This window comes from Pantherophis guttatus, chromosome 15, assembly GCF_059756535.1.
Source record: "Pantherophis guttatus breed Tessera chromosome 15, ASM5975653v1, whole genome shotgun sequence".
Lineage (NCBI taxonomy): Eukaryota > Metazoa > Chordata > Lepidosauria > Squamata > Colubridae > Pantherophis > Pantherophis guttatus.
Window position 1 is genome coordinate 2,607,501 of NC_142077.1, and position 21,067 is coordinate 2,628,567.

The 21,067-nt window shown below is 45.8% G+C and overlaps 1 protein-coding gene across 5 annotated transcripts in view; it reads right to left on the bottom strand.

Annotated features, from left to right (window-relative positions):
• The window catches only part of PRDM16 (PR/SET domain 16), a 321,687-nt gene that overhangs the window by 108,566 nt on the left and 192,054 nt on the right, over nt 1-21,067 (bottom strand). For all 5 annotated transcript variants that reach the window (XM_087879280.1, XM_087879283.1, XM_087879282.1 and 2 more), the window contains exon 3: nt 5,408-5,458. In XM_087879280.1, the coding sequence (XP_087735406.1) occupies nt 5,408-5,458 (51 nt within the window). The remainder of the gene's footprint in view (nt 1-5,407; nt 5,459-21,067) is intronic.

Below are 21,067 nucleotides of genomic sequence, written 5' to 3' on the forward strand. Positions count from 1 at the left end.
CCCTTTCCTTTCCTTTCCTTTTCTTTCCTTTCTATTCTCCTTCCCTTCCCTCTTCATCCTTTCCTTTCCTTTCCTTTCCTTTTCTTTCCTTTCCATTCTATTCTCCTTCCCTTCCCTCTTCATCCTTTCCTTTCCTTTCCTTTCCTTTCCTTTCCTTTCCTTTCCTTTCCTTTCCTTTCCTTTCCTTTCCTTTCCTTTCCTTTCCTTTCCTTCCCTTCCCTTCCCTTCCCTTCCCTTCCCTTTCTATTCTCCTTCCCTTCCCTCTTCATCCTTTCCTTTCTTTCCTTTCCTTTCCTTTCCTTTCCTTTCCTTTCCTTTCCTTTCCTTTCCTTTCCTTTCCTTTCCTTTCCTTTCCTTTCCTTTCCTTTCCTTTCCTTTCCTTTCCTTTCCTTTCCTTCCCTTCCCTTCCCTTCCCTTCCCTTCCCTTCCCTCTTCATCCTTTCCTTTCCTTCTTCTTCCCTCTTCCCTCCCTCCAAGCATTCCATAGGCAACCAGAAACGACACAAACCATACTTCTTGGAAGCCGGCGAAAAGAAAGCCACCTAAGGATTCATTAATCTGCGATTTGTGCTGGGAAAGGATGAACTCGGGGTTAAAAAAAAAAAAAGGACCAGACGAATGGCTGGTCCCATATAACCCGTGTCCTTACTGTTATTATAAAACCCCTGGAAAGGCCTTCAGGCGATGATGTGGTTCCTAGTAATTTCTCCACCAAAAGACAGTTAACAGTTCTCCATCTCTTCCCTAACTGCCTTCCTGACTTATTAGGGGGGGGGGTTGGCTTTTCATTCTCCAGAGCTGCCATTCATCAATCGTGGCCATCCCAATGGGAAAGATCGTGGATTTTTTTTATTTCTGACTCCGATGTAGCCGGGGGGGGGGGGAAGAGGGGGGGGCTATTTTTGATGGGCCCGGTCCTTCCCGCCGGAGTCTCCGTTCCATCCCCTTGGGGCCGGCCATGTTGCTAATGTCCCAATAATGGTTTCACAAATTATCATAATTCTCCATCCATCATCTTCCTTGGGACAATGGTTTGCCCCCCCCCCCAATGTATCAGATGGCTGGGATGACCTACAGACGGTGGGAGAGGGGGGGGTTAGGTGTGGGGGTCCGGTGAGAGGGGGACACGGGACATAAATAGAAAGAGATTTATGGACTGCGCAGTTCGGGATGCCTTCTTTTCTTCTTCTTCTTCTTCTTTTCTTCTTCTTCTTTTTTTTTTTTTACTCCGGTGGCAAAAATATGGATGGATTTGGGTTTGTTTTTTTTTAAATCTTTGATCTTGAGCTGCCAAGGAGTAGTTTGGTAAGGGCTGACTGGCGAAGCCAATGGGGATGAGAAATAATATGAACGCACACAAAAAGGGGGGGGGGGGAGAAAAAAAAACCTGTTTCAGGATTATAGGAAGTCGTGCTCCTTTCTTGAAGCACAGTTCTTAGGGTGCTACTTAGGGGGGGGGGAAAGGAAGAAGGGCTTGCAAAATGCAGGATTTGTAATATACCAAAGGGGCTTTCCCATCCGTCTTCGTCTTTGCGTTTTCATTCTTTTCTCCCTGGAAGAGTATTTCAGTGGAAAGGATACAGGGAGCCAGCGGAAGGGTCCTGCCGGTTTAACAGGGTGGGGCCCAGCTGATCGTCAGAGCTACCGCTTCGCCCAAAACAGGTCCGAAGCGGCTGAATCCCACCCCTGCAGGTAGCCCTCGAATTATGATCACAATTGAGCCTAAAATGTATGTTACTAAGTGAGAAATCTATCTATCTATCTATCTATCTATCTATCTATCTATCTATCTATCTATCTTTCTATCTATCTATCTATCTATCTATCTATCTATCTATCTATCTATCATCTATCTATATCTATCTACCTACTATCTATCTACCATCCATCCATCCATCCATCCATCCATCCATCCATCCATCCAATCTATCATCTATCTACCTATCATCTATCCATCCATCATGTATCCTATCTATCTATCTATCTATCTATCTATCTATCTATCTATCTATCTATCTACCTACCATCTACCTACCTACCTATTATCTATATATTTATCATCTACCTACCTACTCTCTGTCTCTCTCTCTCTCTCTCCCTACCTACCATCTATCTATCCATCTACCTACCTACCTACCTACCCACCATCCATCCATCCATCCATCCATCCATCTAATCTATCTTCTATCTACCTATCATCTATCCATCCATCGTATCCTATCTATCTATCTACCGACCTACCATCTACCTACCTACCTACCAATTATATATATATTTATCATCTATCTATCTACCTACTATCTACCTACCTACCTACTATATCTATCTATCTATCTATCTATCTATCTATCTATCTATCTACCTACCTACCTACCAGTAGAAAAACCACAAAATAAATGTTAATGTGTTCCTATTATCTGTCTGTCTGTCTGTCTGTCTGTCTCTATCCCAGCCTTTTCATTTGTTCTCATGAATGAAGACTCCCCGGAAAAAATCAGAAAAGAAATTCAGATCTCGTGCCTCTGTGGTGTGTGTGTGTGTGTGTGTGTGTGTGTGTGTGTGTGTGTGTGTCGGACTGAGCCCAACGCCCGTCTCATTGGAGGTTGATAAGATTGTGACAGAGTTTTAATAACGTGGCCCATCTATTTGAGCGGGGTCCTTAGCATGCCTCTTTTATTCGTCCCCAAAGGCCTCGTTCAGCCAAAAGCTCTTTTCACTCCAGTCTCCTCGGCCTGCTCCCTGGGGAGACTGGGGTCGACGGAGAGTGATAGATAGATAACTCTATAGATTATCTTTCACAGATGTTTTCTCTCCAGTAGCCCCTTCGGCAATTCCCTCTAAGTAAACAGAGACGGAAAGGAGGGGAGGAGATATTGGAGAAAGAAGTCTGCCCAAATTCCCTTTCAAAGGAAAGGGCGGAAAAACTGAGATTGAATTTTTCCCACCTCGTTCCGCTCGTCCCACCATCCTTCAAGTCTTCCCTCTCGAGAAATCCAATGCCGTGATTTATTTATTTTTTTGCGCGCCGTCTTTGCATAAGGACAAAGTCAAATCCTTCCCCGAGGATGGGGGTGGAAATTTGGGTGCCCCGCTCGCCCCCTGGCCCCTTCACCCTTTGGCCTCTGCCTCCCAGCAATTTACCTCCTTGCAGCAAGCAGCAAGAAGAAACAGCCCATTTCAGCTTCAGCGCAGCCTAATTAGCACAGTTGGATCAGCCTCCCGACTCTCAGCTGTTTCAGGCAGCAGGGATTGTCATGGCCTATTGCTGCGCGGGATTCTGCTGCTTGCTGCAAGGAGGTGAATTGCTGGGAGCAGATTTTTTTTTTCCCCTTGTGCTAATCAAGCTATGCTGAAAATGAAAATGAAAGTAAAGCAGGATGTTTGCTGTTTGCTGCAAGGAGGCAAAATTGCTCAGAGGCAGAGGGAGATTTCTTGTTCTTCTTTTCCTCACCCAAAAAGGTAGGTGAGTCTTATATTCCAGAGCGTCTTATACTCCGAAAAATATGGTAGACTTCCCAGGCCATTGAGTTGAACTGTTTAACTCTCCAAGTTTTCACTTCTCTGGCTCCTGGTTTTAAAAACCCTAAAACCCACCCGTAAATTTAACACCCCATAAACTCCTGATGTTGATTCTTTTACTATGTGTTTAGGCTACAGCCTGGCTCAAATATTAGAATCGTTGGCGGTTTTATAATTTTGGGAGCAAGAAGGATGGAGAGCGACCGAGGCAGAGCCGCAAAATAGGTGTCCAAAATAGGACCCCAAAACTGGCCTTAAAAAGAGTTTTAAGAGCCCCAAAGCAAATAAAAAAAAAAATTTTTTTTTTTTGCTTGGGATGTCGTGAATGTAAAAAAAAAAAAGGGGGGGGGGGAGTTTTTCCAGTGTATGAGATATTTCATAAAATAGCCGAGCATTTCTCTCCATGGGAACCTCTAAACTGCCATATATCTGTCGTTTGGAATAAGAAAGCGTCTCTCTGCGTAACTCCGGCCCAGAGGCACGTTCCATGAGTTATGGAGATGAACGGGGTAAAAAGTTCAGCCTGGTTGAAGCTCCGCTGAGGTTGTCCCCTTTGCCAATTCATGTGTCCCCCACCAAATTCCGTTTCTGAAAGGGTTGGCTTATGGGCCGCCTCTGGGGAGAAAGGAAAAGAGGAGGAGAAGAAGGAGAAGCAGAAGGAGAAAAGGAGGAGGAGGAGGTGGAGGTGGAGGGAGGAGGAGGAAGAAGAAGAAGAAGAAGAGGAGGAGGTGGAGGGAGGAGGAGGAGGAGGAGGAGGAGGAGGAGGAGGAGGAGAAGAAGAAGAAGAAGAAGAAGAAGAAGAAGAAGAAGAAGAAGAAGAAGAAGAAGAAGAAGAAGAAGAAGAAGAAGAAGAAGAAGAAGGAGAGGAAGGAGGAGGAGGACTTGTGGGGTCCTTGGTGATCTCTGAGCTTGGTGGTTTTCATCCATAGATGGATGGATGGATGGATGGATAGATATGGATATGATAGATGGATAGAGATAGATAGATAGATAGATAGATAGATAGATAGATAGATAGATAGATAGATAGATATGGATGGATGGATACTAAATTAGTGTTTCTCACCTTGAAAACTTGAAGAGTTATTAAATTTATTTATTAAACGTGTATGCCACGCAGAGTTCCTTTGGGTGGTCAGATGGGCAGCCTTGAAATTTAATAAACAAACTTCATAAAGAAAGGATTATGTGGGCTTCAACTGCATCCTGGCTGGAGAATTCTGGGAGTTGAAATCCACTCCTCCTAACACTGCCAAGGTGACGGAAACCCCCCCCCCAAAACAAAACAGCACGAAACCCTCATCTCCATGCAGGGACGCAAAATGAGGATCCGACTTTATTATCATTGGGGACGAGTTCAGGGGCTGCTCCTGCCAGGTAATCCTCATTTTCACAGCAAGCGTGCCATCGCCGAAGGATGGTTGCGGGTTCATTCAACACAACAGGAGACAATTTGGCACAGAAAGCCAGGAAAAGGCGACGGAGAGGTGGGAACAAAGCTGAAAAGTCTTGGCCCCAAAAGAAAAGTTGGATGTTTGCACTTCTGAATCAACTTGGAAAACAACTGAGCTTCACCTGTAAAACCTGTAAACATCGGTATCACGCACAAAAATGTCGCCACAATCGAGAGCACCGACTCGGGGGAACCCAAGGAATCCATATAACGCCGCAAACAGCGAGATGACGGTATCATAAATTGAAAAAACTAAATAAAAAGCAAGTTCAGCCAAATTCAGCCATCGCTAAGCCGGAAAGGAGACGGTTCTCCAGCGGACTTGCAATTAAAAACGATTAAAAAAAAAAAAAAGTTAAAATTTGAATTTCCACCCGGAACCGAAGACTAAAATCACGCAGCTTTGGGAAGCCAATCCAAAGTTTTCGATCTTACCTTTTTAACGCAGCCGTCCTGCAGGCCCGTCTCGGAATCCGTGAGCATTTCCTGGAAGGGGAAAAAAATAAAAAATAAAAAAAAGACTCCATCAGTTGACAGCTTGGGACGGGGACAGGGTTTGTAAGCTTCGGGTTCGAATGCAACCAGGTTACAAAGGATTTCGGACCTCAAATTACCCAATCTCGGACGATTCCCCCTCAATGTCTCCCCAGCACCCCAAGATCCACGAGAAAAGAGGTGCGACATATTTTTCCTGCCTCTTTTGTCTCCGGAGGCTTCTAGATGAAGAAGGCTGCCCAATTTGGGGTAGAAACACGGGTGACTTACAACAGTTCGTTTAGGGACCGTTTCAAAGTTACGACGGCGCTAAAAAAAGCCACTTGGGATCGTATTCGCGGTTATGACCTTTATACCATCCTCGCGGCCATTGGTCCAGAATGAGATAAGGCAGAGATGGGTTGCATATAATTTTACCACCAGTTCGTCGCAAACCGGAAATGTGAGTGCACGGCATAGAAAACGTGGCTAAATAGGACGGCACGGCGTCGCGGCAGCGCGGAGGGGAGGCAGCTCCACCCACAGGTTGCCACTACCGTTTCACCCGAACCGGTCTGAACCGGCTAAATACCTGTTCTGCCCCAGCTACGGACCCCAAAGAACGCAGCACACACAAAGTCCATAGAAACCTTGGTTTAGTAATTAAGGACTAGTAATGAGCTTTCTTAGTAGTTGTTTGAACACAAGTACAGTTTAGATCAGTCTTTCCTGAAAAACCGGTGTCCCCATGCGCGCTGGCCAGCTGATTTTTGGGTGCGCATGCACGCTAGAACCTGGAAGTTCAGCTTTTCCGGAGTGCAGTCCCAGTGAGGGCACATGTGCACGTTTGATGTTTCCGTGCGACCTTTTCGGCACTTGGTGCTGAAAAAGTTTGCCATCACTGGCATGGCGCCTGGGATGGGAGGGTGGGGGGGTGGGGGGGCAAGGGTGGTGGGCCCCCCCACAGTCACCACGGCTAAATACCACCACTGCTGTCCAGTCTTCTTTAAAAAAAAAACCCATAACCCCCCAAAATTGTTTGTGATGATCACAACATTCAAGGAAACAAACGTTTAGATGGGCCCAAAATAGCTAAAAATCTATTTTCTGGGAAAAGCCAGCCTCCCGTAGGATCCCTCCGGTATAAAATTCTCTATTTAGCCGTGGACCTCCGTGGCCTTTCCAGACCGATGTAGATATTTTTTTTCTTTTCTTTTTTGCAGGCCCAGATTCAGGCTGCTAAAAGAAAGAAAGAAAGAAAGAAAGAAAGAAAGAAAGAAAGAAAGAAAGAAAGAAAGAAAGAAAGAAAGAAAGAAAGAAAGAAAGAAAGAAAGAAAATCTCATTTTCCCCCCCTCCCTCCTCCCTCCTTCCGTGTTGGAAAAACCAGAAAGCGTTTGGGCCCTTTTGAGATTATTATTATTATTATTATTTTGGGTGGGTTGTTTTTTTTTTGCAACTCCTCCCCTACTTTTGGGTAACTAAACATGTCAGCAGACGCCATGCGAATCTTTTTGAAGCACAGTTTACGAGCTGCCATGCTCCGTCTGCATTTAGCTCTAATTTGATTACATTCTCCAGACAGATCACAAATGATTTGTGTAAATAGTAATATTACCCATTCAGCCCCGTGCGCACTCAAATAAATCGTTAGGCCGCCGTGTGTGTGTGTGTGTGTGTGTGTGTGTGTGTGTGTGTGTGTGTGTGAGGGTGCATGCAAAATCACCGGGGAAATACGAAGGGGAAGGCAATTTTAAAAGGATGCCAAACAGCTGTTTGGGGCCGCTTAGGATAACATCTGGATGAGGGTTTTTTCCTTCCTTCCTTCCTTCCTTCCTTCCTTCCTTCCTTCCTTCCTTCCTTCCTCTCTCTCTCTTTCTTTCTCTTTCTTTCTCTCTTTCTCTCTCTCTCTCTCTCTTTCTTTCTCTCTTTCTTTCTTTCTTTCTTTCTTTCCTTCTTCTTTCTTTCCTTTCTCTTTCTCTCTCTCCTTCTTTCCTTCTTTCTCTTTCTCTCTCTTTCTTTTTCTCCCTCTCTCCCTCCCTCCCTCCCTCCGTCTCTCTCTCTCTCTCTCTCTCTCTTTCTGTTTCTTTCTCTCTCTTAAAGAGGCTTTGCGGGACTAAGATTGTGCTTTATACTTTCTAAGGAAGCCCAGGTCAGAACACAGGACAAGAAGTAATGGGTGGAAGTTCATCAAAGAGAACTAGAATAGAATAGAATAGAATAGAATAGAATAGAATAGAATAGAATAGAATAGAATAGAATAGAATAGAATAGAATAGAATAGAATAGAATAACTGTTGTGGTCTGCCTGCAGCCTGCGGAGCTGGCAGTGGAGTTGGACAGTGAGGAGACTGGGGAGGACCATGGGCCAGTCCTGGGGTCTGGGGAAGGCCCGGATGAGGGCTCTGCATCGGAGGCAGAGATGGGGCCAGGGCCATCTTGGAGTGATGCATGGACTCTGGAGCCTCCAGAGTCGGACAGCAGAGAGGCAGAGGAACAGGAGGAGCCTGTTCCTAGTGCACGCATGCGAAGAGCTGCCAGAAGGCAAGAGCAGTTGAAGCAAAAAGGACAACTCGGGAGTAAGGCCAGGAGATGATTGGCCCCTCCCATAAGGCTTAAAAGAGCAGCAAAAGCTCTTGGGCTCTTTGTAGGAAAGCAACATTGCTAACTCTGTTTCCAGTCGGCGTCTGTCATTTCTGAATGTCGTGGGGCTTTGCCAAGAAAGGCCTTTGGCAGGGTGCCAAAGAAGATAAAGGTTTGTGATAAGCCCAAAGGACTTTTTTCTGAAGGACTTGTTTTGGAATTAATTTGGACTAAGCTGGGAATGAAGTAATTCTCAGCTGTTATAATAAAATAGGTTTGTTTTGGGACTAATTGTGTCTTGTACTGACTTTGTGAGCCTAGGTCACAACAATAACAGAGTTGGAAGGGCCCTTGGAGGTCTTCTAATCCAACCCTCTGCTTAGAGCAGGAGATCCTACACCACTTCAGACAAATGGTTATCCAACCTCTTCTTAAAAACTTCCAGTGTTGGAGCATCCATAACATCTGGAGGTAAGTGGTTCCACTAGAACTAAGGAGAAATTTTCTGACAGTGAGAACAATTAATCAGTAGAATAGCTTGACTCCAGGAAGATGTGGTCACTGGAGGTTTTCAAGAAGAGATCATTTGATGGGGATGCTGTGAGGCTCCTGCCATGAGCAAGGGGTTGGACTAGAAGACCTCTGAGGTCCCTCCTGACCCTCTGATTCTTTGACTCGTCCACCACCATAGCTATCGGCGGGAAGGGGACATGAGGAAGCAAGAAATGTCACGACATCCGTCCCTTGCTGTGTCTTTCTCGGGCGAAGCTTAAATCAACGGCGCGAAAGAATCTTTGATCTTTAATATCTGGAGCTCCGAATCTCGCTTCAATAAAGCAAAGTAGGGAATAAATTAAAGGGGGGGGGTGAGGATGGGGCAGCACCCTTCCATTCATTTCCAGCAACCTTTTCCGCGCGAGGGGTGACCTCCGTATCGACGAAAGGATAAAAACGGGAGATGGATTTCTTCGAGGGCTGCTGGGGATATTGAGAGCCGGTTGGTTAGGATGATGTGACTGTAATCGTAATACCTAAATGAGGAATGTTGTATTTCTTTGGGGGTTATGAATGCAGATTGTCTTCTAGGTTAACTTTGCCGCTTAAGGTGCTCCGATCCTTAAGGAGGAGCGTGAAAATAAACCCGGAGGAGGATTGTTCAACCTATTTTCAACCCGTTTTTCCAAAGCGCCCAAAAGCCGAGACGACGAACGATGGACGGAAAGCGATCAAGGAGAGATACGACTTAGAAATAAGGGGAAATTTCCTAAGAGCGAGAACAATCCACCGGTGGAACAGTTTGCCTTTAGGGGTTGTAGGTTGCTCCAACATTGGAGGTTTTTAAGAAGAGATTGGTCAACCATTGGTCTAAAATAGTAGGTGACCTACAAGATCCCTTCCGACCCCGTTATTCTGAATTTCTGTAATCCCAGGTCAACTCACCAGTGGGACGACTGGCCTTCAGAGGTGGTGGATGACTCCATCACTGGAGGTTTTCAATAAACTGATATCGAGTCTTGTTATTCTGTATTTCTCAGGCTGTTTTTTTTTTCCCCCTTCTTCTTTTCCTTCTAAGTTATCTGACAATTTAATCTGACCTGCTACCTTGACAGAAAAGATGGAGAGTGTCAGATTGATACCCAACAGCCCCCCAAACCACCACCCCCCACACACACAACCTCTCTCGCAAGGTCTGACTTAGCCTGTCCAGCAGGCAGAATGAATCGACTCCCCCTCCGCAGGATCAAGCCAAGCGGCATCCGGAGAGTGACACAAATCAAATCGTCAGCCATCTGTCACTTTGAAAAGTCCCAGCGAAGTAGAAAAGATAAACCTTTGCCGGTCTACTAAAAATAAACCCCATCGCTCCGTTCTCTCGGGCTGACCGATTCAAAAAGAAAGGAAGAAAGAAAGAAAGAAAGAAAGAAAGAAAGAAAGAAGGAAGGAAGGAAGGAAGGAAGGAAGGAAGGAAGGAAGGAAGGAAGGAAGGAAGGAAGGAAGGAAGGAAGGAAGGAAGGAAATGAGAATTTTTCCCCGAGGCATTTTGATCAAAGGGAGTTTCGGTGAAATGACTCCGAAAAGGAGATCTGGAGAAGGTACGGATGCAAAATTATTGTTTTTTAAAGCTATTTTACACAGCCTCCCTGGCCTGGTCCTGTTTAATCCCAGGAGGAAAATCCTAGTAAATCCTAGTTTGTTTGTTTTTTCAAAACTTTACAGAAAGAAAAAACAAAAAGGAAGTAAATTGAAAAAAAGTAAATTGAGATTTTTTTTGACATAAACTTCTGGGTGCGGATTGAGAGCGGCGAAACCGCTTTGCGTGAGCGGCGAAAACGTCTGCGTTACAGGTAAGTCCTCGACGTATGGCTGCCATTGAGCCCAAAAGTTCCGCGACCGAATGAGAAGGTTTGTTAAGTGAATTGCGTCCGTTTCACCGCCGTTCTTGCCACCGTTGTTCAGTGAATCATTGTTCACAAAGGTTTGGTTAGCTTCCCCGTTGATTTTGCTTGTCCGAAGGTCGCAAAAAGAGAGTCACGCGACACCCCGGGACAATTCAACTGTCAGAAATATGAAACACTTGTCAAGCACCTGAATGTAAGTCGTGCGACCATGGGGGGAATGCTACAACGGTCGTAAGTGTGAAAAATGGACATAACTCATTTTTTTTCTTCGAACTTCGAATGGCCATGAACTGAACTGTCGTAAGTGAAGGACTACACCAGTGGTGGGTTTCAGATATTGGTCAGTGGTGAAACCCAAATTTTTTTTACTACCGGTTCTGTGGACGTGGCTTGGTGGGTGTGGTGTGGCTTGGTGGGTGTGGCTTGGTGGGCGTGGTAGGGGAAGGATACTGCAAAATCCCCATTCCCTCCCCACTCTGGGGCCAGCCAGAGGTGGCATTTGCTGGTTCTCCGAACTGGTCAGAATTTCCGCTATCGGTTCTTCAGAACCTATTAGAACCTGTTGGATTTCACCCCTGTGACCAGTTCGCCGTGCGCATGCGCACCTTCCGAATATGCGCCCGGCCTTCGGTGCATGTGTTTTGCTCACATGCACACCTTCCGCGCATGTGCCCGGTCTCGAAAACATGGCTAAATAGAACAGCAATGTCCACTACCGGTTCGGGCGAACTGATCCGAACCGGCTGAATACCACCTCTGGACTAGACCTGTATTTTTCAGAAGACACTATAAAGATTTGAGAGGTGACGACTCCAAATAGAATATCGAAGAAGGAAAGCACGGAGAGACCCGACGGTGAGAAATGCAACCGTCCCCCCCATTTCTTCTCGTTTTGGGGGATCCGCGCTGCCGATATTCAATCCGGAGAATGGTTAACGCAGCGACCGAGTGGATTAACCTTCCCTCAGAAGCCTATAATTGCTTCTCTCTTTCTTTCTCTTTCGAAGAAAAAGACGGGAAACACCCCCCCCTCCAAGGTTGTTTTCTCACATCAGATGGGGGATCAGGTGAGTTTTGCTTTTAAGAGCTGTTGAAACAATCTCCGGCACAATTTGATAATGTTATGCTTGGGATGATAATATTATGTTTGAAAAAAGCCAATATTTTACTCCCTCCGCCAGGCGAGTGGGTGGTAAATTCTACCCACTCTATCTCTCTTTTTTTTCCTTCCTTCCTTCCTTCCTTCCTTCCTTCCTTCCTTCCTTCCTTCCTTCCTTCCTTCCTCTCTCTCTCTCTCTCTCTCTCTCTCTCTCTCTCTCTCTTTCTTTCCTTCTTTCTTTTTCTCACTCTGACACAGGAGGAATTCCGGGAGATTGGTGGGTGAAGAATTTGGGTAGGCGGGAATTATCTATCTCGGAGCCGTGGATGATGGGTGTGAAGTCTGGAGTGATTCTGCAACGCCGTTTACCTCAAACGTTTCTGCGAGATCTTTTCCAACTTCATACAGTAGTGGCCAAAATTGTGGAAACCTTTTAGGAAAAATGTATTTTCTAAAACTAGCTAATAACCTCACTTTTTAAAAATAAGATTATTAGAAAGTTACAGGTATAACAATATAACTACGTTTTGAAAAAATAAACATTATTGTTAGAATGATCATCATCATCATCATCATCTAACCACCCCATAATCCCTTGCGAGGTGGAGTCTGGGCAATTGAATGGAGCTAACAGAGAGTTTACTGCCCGGATGCCTTTCCTGTCGCCAATGCGGAGTTTTGTTCGGCAGATATATTTCTCATTGTGCCCAGAGAGAGAAATATCTGCCTCTGACTAGGATTGAATTCACAAGCCTCCTGATTGTGTGACTGTGTGATTGTTAGAATGATATAACCGTAATAATAATAAAACAACAATAACACCAGAAGCGAAGAAGGACAACTTATTATCACTTCCACGTTGTGTAGAGAAAACGGTTAAGGAACGTGATGGGAAGCTAACTGTGCCTGAACGCGAGGTTATTGCAAAAAAAATTATTATCTGAATTTCTGGACCGGTCACAGTTGGCGTTTCTTGAAATGGTCATTGCTAAATGACAATTTTCTTGGATTGTTTTATTCTGAATTTTTTTTTTCCCCATCCGATGCCATAAAATTATTCAGAAATCGGTCCAACTAAACGGGGGTAACACCGCAAGCTGAAAAAAAAAAAGGGAAAAAAAAGAACCGAAGCAGGATATTATAGACGGGTGATTGATTACAACTGGCGCATCAGCAACCAAAGGGATCCAAGAGAAAGAGCATTGAACTGGGACCAGCTTCCCTTTCAGATCTCCAGACGGCCATAAATCACGCGGGATGAACTTGGCCAAGTCAAGTTAACCAGCTCAGGATAGATGGATTGCGTAATTTTTTAGGACCTACGGAGACAGAAAGAACGGCTGGGTTCGCAGAGGTGCTAGCTAAGCCGTAGATCAGGGGTGAAATCCAGCAGGTTCTGACAGGTTCTGGCGAACCTGTAGCGGAAATTTTGAGCAGTTCGGAGAACTGGCAAATACTATCTCTGGCTGGTCCCAGAGTGGAATGGGAAGGGTGATTTTGTAATATCCTTCCCCCAGGAGTGGGGAAGGAATGGTGATTTTGCAGTGTCTTTCCCCTGGAGTGGGGTGGGAATGGGGATTTTGTAGTATCCTTCCCCCAGGAGTGGGGTGGGAATGGGGATTTTGCAGTATCCTTCTCCTACCACACCCACCAAGCCGCGCCCACCAAGCCGCACCACGCCCACCAAGCCACGCCCACAGAACTGGTAGGGAAAAAAATTTGAATTTCACCGCTGCCGTAGTTTAATGCTGGTTTAGGGCCAAATTAGGTGCGCACAGGCTAACGCGAAAGCAAACCGAGTGTTGGGGTGGATTCAGTCATGCGGATCAGGGTTTAGGAGAGCAAATGGTGAATCATCCCTTCGGAGTCCGAATTCTGATAGGAAGGAAAGCCGATTCCGGATCCCAGGGTTGTCACTTTTCAAGCTCACGTCTTCTCCGTCTCTGGGAGGAGGAAATGTTAGTCACAAGGGGCTACTAGCATCCCACCCTTCGTTCTCACAGCTCATTTTCATCTTTGCATTTTAATGAAGGTTAATGGGAACCAAATGACTGGGAGGTGATTGAGATCAGAGAAGGGGAAGGGGAAGGGGAAGGAAAGAGAAGGGAAGGGAAGGGAAGGGGAAAGGAGGAGGAGAAGGAAAGGGGGAAGGAAGGAAGGAGGGAAGGAAGGAAGAAAGAGAGAGAATGGAATGCAATGAAGTGGAGTGGAAGAGGAAGAGAGGAAAGGAAAGGAGGAAGGAAAGGGTGAAGAAGGGAGGGAAGGAAGGGGAAGGAAGGAAGGAGAGGGAGGGAGAACAGAAGGGTAGGAAAGGAAAGGAGAAGAAGGAAAGGGGAAGGAAGGAAGGAAGGGAGGGAGGGAGGGAGGAGAGGGAGAGAGAATGGAATGGAATGGAAGAGGAGGAAAGGAAAAGAAAAGAAGGAAAGGGAAAGGGAAAGGAAAAGGTCCAGCATGACAATTCTGCTATTCCTCTATGATTTCATCCTACTCAAGGCTACAACTCTTAGAGGCCACGTGCCACCAGGGATTCAGCCAAACCGCCTTCCTCTCCTCTTCCCAGCCACGAATTCATCTTTAGGAATGACAAAACAAACCAACAATCCACGTTTAAATCCCGGTGCTACCGGTTCGCTATCGGCAGCGCACGCGCGAGCGCGTGGTGCTTCTGTGCGTGCGCAGAGTGTTTTTGATGACGTCTGGGTGGGTGGGCGGAGCCTCCCGTCCCCGCTGCTACCAGTTTGCCCGAACCGGGGCGAACCGGGAGCAACCCACCACTGGTTTAAATACGGGGTGGGGTGATGGGGATCGAGGAATGAAAAGTTTTTCAAGCTTGCGACCGCGTTTACTTAGAGAAGTCGTGTTTTTTTGGGGGGGGGCTTTTCCCCTTTTAAACTGTCTCCTCTGATTATCCTTCGGATCAGGAACCAGCCGAAAATGTGTGGTTCGCCTTGTTTCTCCAAAAAACGCAGCTTTTGCAGGAAAGCCAACTCCGAGTATTTAACTGCGAGATTTCCCTGATTTTTCACTTCCTTTCCTTTTGCCAAGAAGAGGGTCATTGATGGGAAGATCCATCTTTCCTTGCCCCCCCCCATTGCCAAAAAGCAACTTCTTCCCCCTGACCCATAAATCACAGAGCCCAGAAATGTTCACAACGGCAGCCAGGGAATTTCTTTACCCTCTCGAAGAGGGTTTATTAAAGTACATTTTTTTGGGAAGGGGGGTGAGAGAGACGCAGGCATCCAAAATAAATAACCATTTATCCGAAAGGCAGCCAAAATGCCGCGGATGGCCAGAGAGATGTTGGACTCGCCACCGAGGAAAGTTCTCGCGAATATATAAAACTCCAAATATAATAAAAGTACTTGTGAAATTGGCAGGATTCCCCCAATTCCGCAAACCCCCAAATCTCATTGCCGGCCGCGAAGGCTGGAAAGCAAATTCGTTCTGGTTTTTTAAGGTGCCAAGCTAAAAAAAAAAGGGGGTTGGTGGGTGGGGGAATAAAATCTTGTTTATTTGTCTGACTCTAAAGCTGACCCCCTCTTTTTCAGGAAGTTTCCCTCCCACCACCCAGAAATCTTTCCAAAAGAACTAAGCAAGTCAACGAACAAAATAGCCGACGTCCCCAAAAAAAACAACACTAACCCATAATGCTCTGCAGCTGTTACAGGTGTTATGTCTACCTTATATTTCTGGGCATTTATAAATAAGTGAATAAATAATAAATAACTTTATTGTCATTGTACGTGTATACAGAGTATACCCATACAACGAAATTCACGTAACACCCAAAGACCAGGTCCAACACACATAACAATCCCCAAACACACTCCCACCCACCCACCACAAATCCCCCACCCCTAAACCACCCAAAAATCCACACAACAGACCAAGTAATGCTGTCCACTGATGGTGAGCTTTATATCTCGAAGGACCTCTCATGGACTATGTGATGTGATGCGACACTCGGAAAAATACGGCATCCTTCGCTTAACCCTCCAGGGAAAGATTGAAGGCAAATGAGGTCCAGGCAGAAGAAGAACATCATGGCTTCAGACTCTAAGGGACCAGTTAGAAGATGAAGAAGGAGGAGGAGGAGGAGGAGGAGGAGGAGGAGGAGGAGGAGGAGGAGGAGGAGGAGGAGGAGGAGAGAGAAGGAAGATGGTGGAGGAGGAGGAGGAAGAGGAGGAGGAGAAGAAGAAGAAGGAGGAGGAGGAGGAGGAGGAGGAGGAGGAGGAGAGAGAAGGAAGATGGTGGAGGAGGAGGAGGAAGAGGAGGAGGAGAAGAAGAAGAAGAAGGAGGAGGAGGAGGAGGAGGAGGAGGAGGAGAGAGAAGGAAGATGGTGGAGGAGGAGGAGGAAGAGGAAAAGGAGAAGAAGAAGAAGGAGGAGGAGGAGGAGGAGGAGGAGGAGGAGGAGGAGGAGAAGGAGAAGGAAGATGGAGGAGGAGGAGGAGGAGAAAGAAGAGAAGGAGGAGGAGGAGGAGGAGGAGGAGGAAGAGGAGAGAGAAGGAAGATGGTGGAGGAGGAGAAGGAGGAGGAAGAGGAGGAGGAGAAGAAGAAGAGGAGGAGGAAGAGGAAGAGGAAAAGGAGAAGAAGAAGAAGATGATGGAGGAGGAGGAGGAGAAGAAGAAAAAGGAGAAGGAAGATGGAGAAGGAGGAAGAGGAGAAAGAAGAGAAGGAGGAGGAGGAGGAGAAGAAGAAGAGGAAGAGGAGGAAGAGGAGAAAGAAGAGAAGGAGGAGGAGGAGGAGAAGAAGAAGAGGAAGAGGAGGAAGAGGAGGAAGAGGAAGAGGAAGAGGAAGAGGAAGAGGAAGAGGAAGAAGAAGAAGAAGAAGAAGAAGAAGAAGAAGAAGAAGAAGAAGAAGAAGAAGAAGAAGAAGAAGAATGCTGAACAAATTCAAGAATCCCACCCTCTTATCTGTTTTAATAAACTTCTCCTTTGGAAATAAAATTAAAAAAAAAAATCACATACAGGTAATCCTCAATTTACAACAGTTCATTTAGTGACCATTCAAACTTACGACAGCACTGGAAAATAGTGACTCATGGCCATTTCTCACACTTACGACCGTTGCGGCATCCCCGTGGTCAGGTGATTTACATTCAGATGCTTGTCAACTGATTCGCATTTATGACGGTTGCAGTGTCCTGGGGGGGTCACACGATCCCCTTTTGCGACTTTCCCACAAGCCAAAATCAACGGGAAAAACCAGATTCACTTAACAACCGGGTTATTCGTTTAACAACCACAGCTTATTCACTTAAAAGGCCGCGGCGAGAAAAATCGTAAAACGGGGCGAAGCTCACTCAACATCGCTTAGCGACGTAAATTTTTGGTCTCCGTTGCGGTCGTAGGTCGAGGACCACCTGTGCTTTTTCAGCAAATAAATGAAAATGGGCAGCAGGATGACATTTTGAGCCTCTACGAAACTGATGTGCCATGCAGAATGTTTCATTCGAAGAACCCCAAGTATTTCCATTTCCTCTTGAAGCAGCCGTGGGATTCAGCCGGTTCGGCGAGCCCAGTAACAGCCAGCTCGCCTACCCGCCCCAGCGCTATCCCGTCTTATACAATCGCTGTGTTTTTGACGCAGCGCGCTTGTGTGCAAAGCGCACACATGCACATTCTCAACCGGGCGAACCGGTTGTTAAATTATACGAAGTCCATTTCTGCCTTGAAATTAGATTGTCATACTGGGTTAGTGATTTTAGATTATTTCTTTTAACGCACTGGTGTGTACACACTCACCAGTAATTACCGTTCTCAATTAAAACAATCCCTAAGGTGGGGAAAAAAGGAGAGGATTAAACCCAAAAGGTTTCACAAGGGAATTTAGCCATTTAGTAACGTGTAAAATCCTAACATGGTTTTTTTTAAAATTTTCATAACTGCGTTATTCTTTTTTTTTTTAAAAGGCAGTCACAATATTTGTTCAAAATGTGATCTTTTCCACGTACGCCTTTCTAAACACGTTTTCAGACTTCTCTAAGTAGGCATATTGCTAAAGGTCAACGCTATTCACGCACCGAGAAAACTCAAGTTATGGAATTTAAACGTTGATTGAACCAAATCAATCTATCGTGAAAAGCTAGGATTTTGAATTTTTTTTATTTTATTTTGTTTGCTTAAACCATCCGGGTGTTGAAGTTTTCAACTCAAGACATCGAGCACAAGTGGATGGATCCGTGTCTTTTAAGCTTGGCAACTTTAAAAGCGTGTGGACTTCAACTCCCAGAATTCCCCAGCCGCCATGGGGAATTCTGGGAATTGAAGTCCACATGTCTAAAAATTGCACAAATTCTAGGAACCGAAGGCTGAAGCGTATACATCTTAAAAATTAGAGAAAGTGCTTGGGAAAGAATTGCATCCATTGAGGGAGGCAGGAAGTCCTTGACTTACAACGATGTTTAGGGACCGTTCGGAGTTACGACGGCACCGGGAAAAAAATGAGTTACGACCGTTTTTCACTTTCACCATTTATCCCCATGGTCATGCGATCAAAATTTGGAGACTTGAAAATAACTCTGGAGAGAATAGCATAGGACAGGCTTCTGTGGGGCAAGGCTGAGGGAGACAAGGGGAAGGATAGGGGAGGTACTACCGGTTCGCTTGAACTGGTCCGAACCGGCTGAATCCCACCTCTGTACCAGTATTATTTTTATGACATTGTATAAGTAAATTGATCCAGACAATACACCGTTTATTAAGCGCTTCGGTATTTCAAAGGGGAAAAAAAAGTATACATAAAATTAAAAATAAAATAAAATTTGGACGCTTGGCAACCGACTCGTATTTATGACGGTTGCAGTTTTTGTGATTTTTTTTTCCTCCAACTCGCAAAATCCATGGGGGGGGAGCCAGATTCACGTAACCACCGTCTTACCAACTTAACAACCGCCATGATTCACTTAGCGATGGTTTTTGCCACCGTCGCTAAGTGAATCATGGCGCTCTCTCGTCTTGTGGGTGGTAAGTCTAGCCGTATTCCGGCAGAAATTTTGCAGATAAAGAAATGTTAATGCGAAGTTCCCCCCCCTCCTCCGGAGGCGGCGGGGGGAACATATCCCACAATTTACAGAGTGTTCGGAGGCAGAGATAGCATTGCTGTTAAAATAGCATAAGATTCCAAATTTCTGGATATAAAACAAACAAACAAAAGCTTTCTCTAAACACTTTGCAAGAATCCTGAGCCTTTAAGCAGCTGGATTTCTCAAGGTTGCAAGATCTGAAGCTAATAAAACACATCTGTATCCCAAACCAGAGGAAATAACTACGGACCGTTCGAAACCCCGCACGCCAACATTCAGAGTTCCTGGCTTGCCCCCAAGAAGCTCTGAAGGGCATCGGCCACAATGGCCTGCGGTCGGAGACGCTGGGAGTTGTAGTCCAAAACAAATAAAGAGATCACTCCAATAGGAAAGACTGGTTTCGGGACCAAACCCCGCGAAGTGTCCGCATATTTGTAATTTAGCGGTGTGTCTAAGCTGCGCCAGGGATGAAATATGGGGTTTTTTAATGATCAGTGTTGGTGACAGGGGGAGGGAAAATAAAATCTCCCCCATTCCAGGGGAAGGATACTGCGAAATCCCCACTCCTGGGGGCAGCCAGAGGTGGTATTTGCCGGTTCTCCGAAGTACTCAAAATTTCCGCTACCAGTTCGTCAGAACCTGTCAGAACCTTCTGGATTTCACCCCTGATTTTATTTATATCTTTTTGGACTTTTCTATACACTCTTCTTCAATTATGAATGGCCTGGACGGCTTCAAATATATATATTTCTATATTTCTATTGTATGAAATCTCTTACGCGGATTCCATTGAATTGTCTTTGGCGACAGGAGACCCATTCATCTCGGCCCCACTCACTCCCTTCGGCCCCCCCCCAAGAGAAGTCAACCAGAAAGCCATAAATGTCAAGATATGATTATGGACGCTTTCACGGAAATTGATTATCTATTTGAGAGACATAGATGAGTGATGGATGGTGGTCACTCTGGATTTTCACCAGCTCCGAGGAGGGATCCAAGATTGGATTGGATTCTTTCATTAATGCAGGTGGTTGTATTTTGAGAAATTGGTTCTCTGGTTGCACACAGCTTGCCTGTCTGTCTGTCTAGTGTATTGTCTGTCTGTCTGCTGTATTTATCTACTGTGCCGTATCTTTCTATCCATCCATCCATCGTCTGTCTGTCTGTCTGTCTGTCTGTCTATCTACCTACCTACCTACCTACTATCTGTCTATCTATCATTCATCCATCCTCCATCCATCCACCCAGTCATCCACCTACCCATCCATCATCTATCCATCATCTATCTATCTATCTATCTATCTATCTATCTATCTATCTATCTATCTATCTTCTGTCTATCCATCCATCCATCCATCCATCCATCTTCTTTCTATCATCTATCATCCATCCATCCATCCACCCACCTACCTATCCCCCATCCCCACCCATCTTCTATCTATCATATATTCATCCATCCATCCACCCACCTATCTATCAGCCATCCATCGTCTGTCTGTCTGTCTGTCTGTCTGTCTGTCTATCTATCTATCTATCTATCTATCTATCTATCTATCTATCTATCCTCTCTCTCACTATGTATCTCTATCATTCTCTCTCTCTCTCTCTCTCTCTCTCTCTCTCTCCTCCCTCCTCTCTCACTCTGTATCTCTATCATCTCTCTCTCTCTCTATCCTCTCTCTCACTCTGTATCTCTATCATCTCTCTCTCTCTCTTTCTATCTATCTATCTATCTATCTATCTAGCTATCACATCATATCTAGATAGAGGGAGGGAGGGAGGGAGGGATAGAGAGGGATGGGGGGATAGAGATGGAGGGATAGAGAGAGGGATAAAGAGAGAGGGATAGAGAAAGGGGGGATAGAGAGAGGGAGGGAAGGACAGAGGGATAGAGAGAGAGGGAGGGATAGAAAGAGAGGGAGGGAGGGAGGGAGAGAGAGAGCGCATTGCTTATCCTTCATTTTGGAAGAGTGTCCGGATGTGGGAATTGCTAAGGCGTCTCAGTTATTTTAGGAAGTCCCTTCTTTCTTTCTCCAGCCAATTTCTGGATTTCTTGACACTGATCAGCCCCCTGGGATGCCTGCCTGCTGAGCCCCTCCCTCGCATTCCTGCTGTACAGTCCGAACCCATGAAGGTCTGGGCTTAAGCGTCTTGCGTGGAGCCTTCACCGAAAATCGGGGGGAAACCCCCCCCCAAGGCTTCCTTTTCAAGCCGTTGATGGTTAGACAGACAGCAGCTCAAAACTGGGTTGTTGGTTGTTGTTTTTTTTGGTTAATGGCTTAAGACTGGTGAGCCATCTCCCTTCCAAGGGCAAGAGAGCGAGAGAGCTGTTAAATATCTGCTGGGCAGTCCTCTATTTACAACGGTCCAACAGCACTGAAGACGCGCTCGAAATTCGGATGTTTGGCAACCGGTTCATATTTATGACGGTCTCGCACATACGACCCCCCCTCCTCAAATCCAAGCGGGCTCACCCTCAAAGAACGGTGGGGGAGGGAGGGGGCTTTCTCTTGGATCT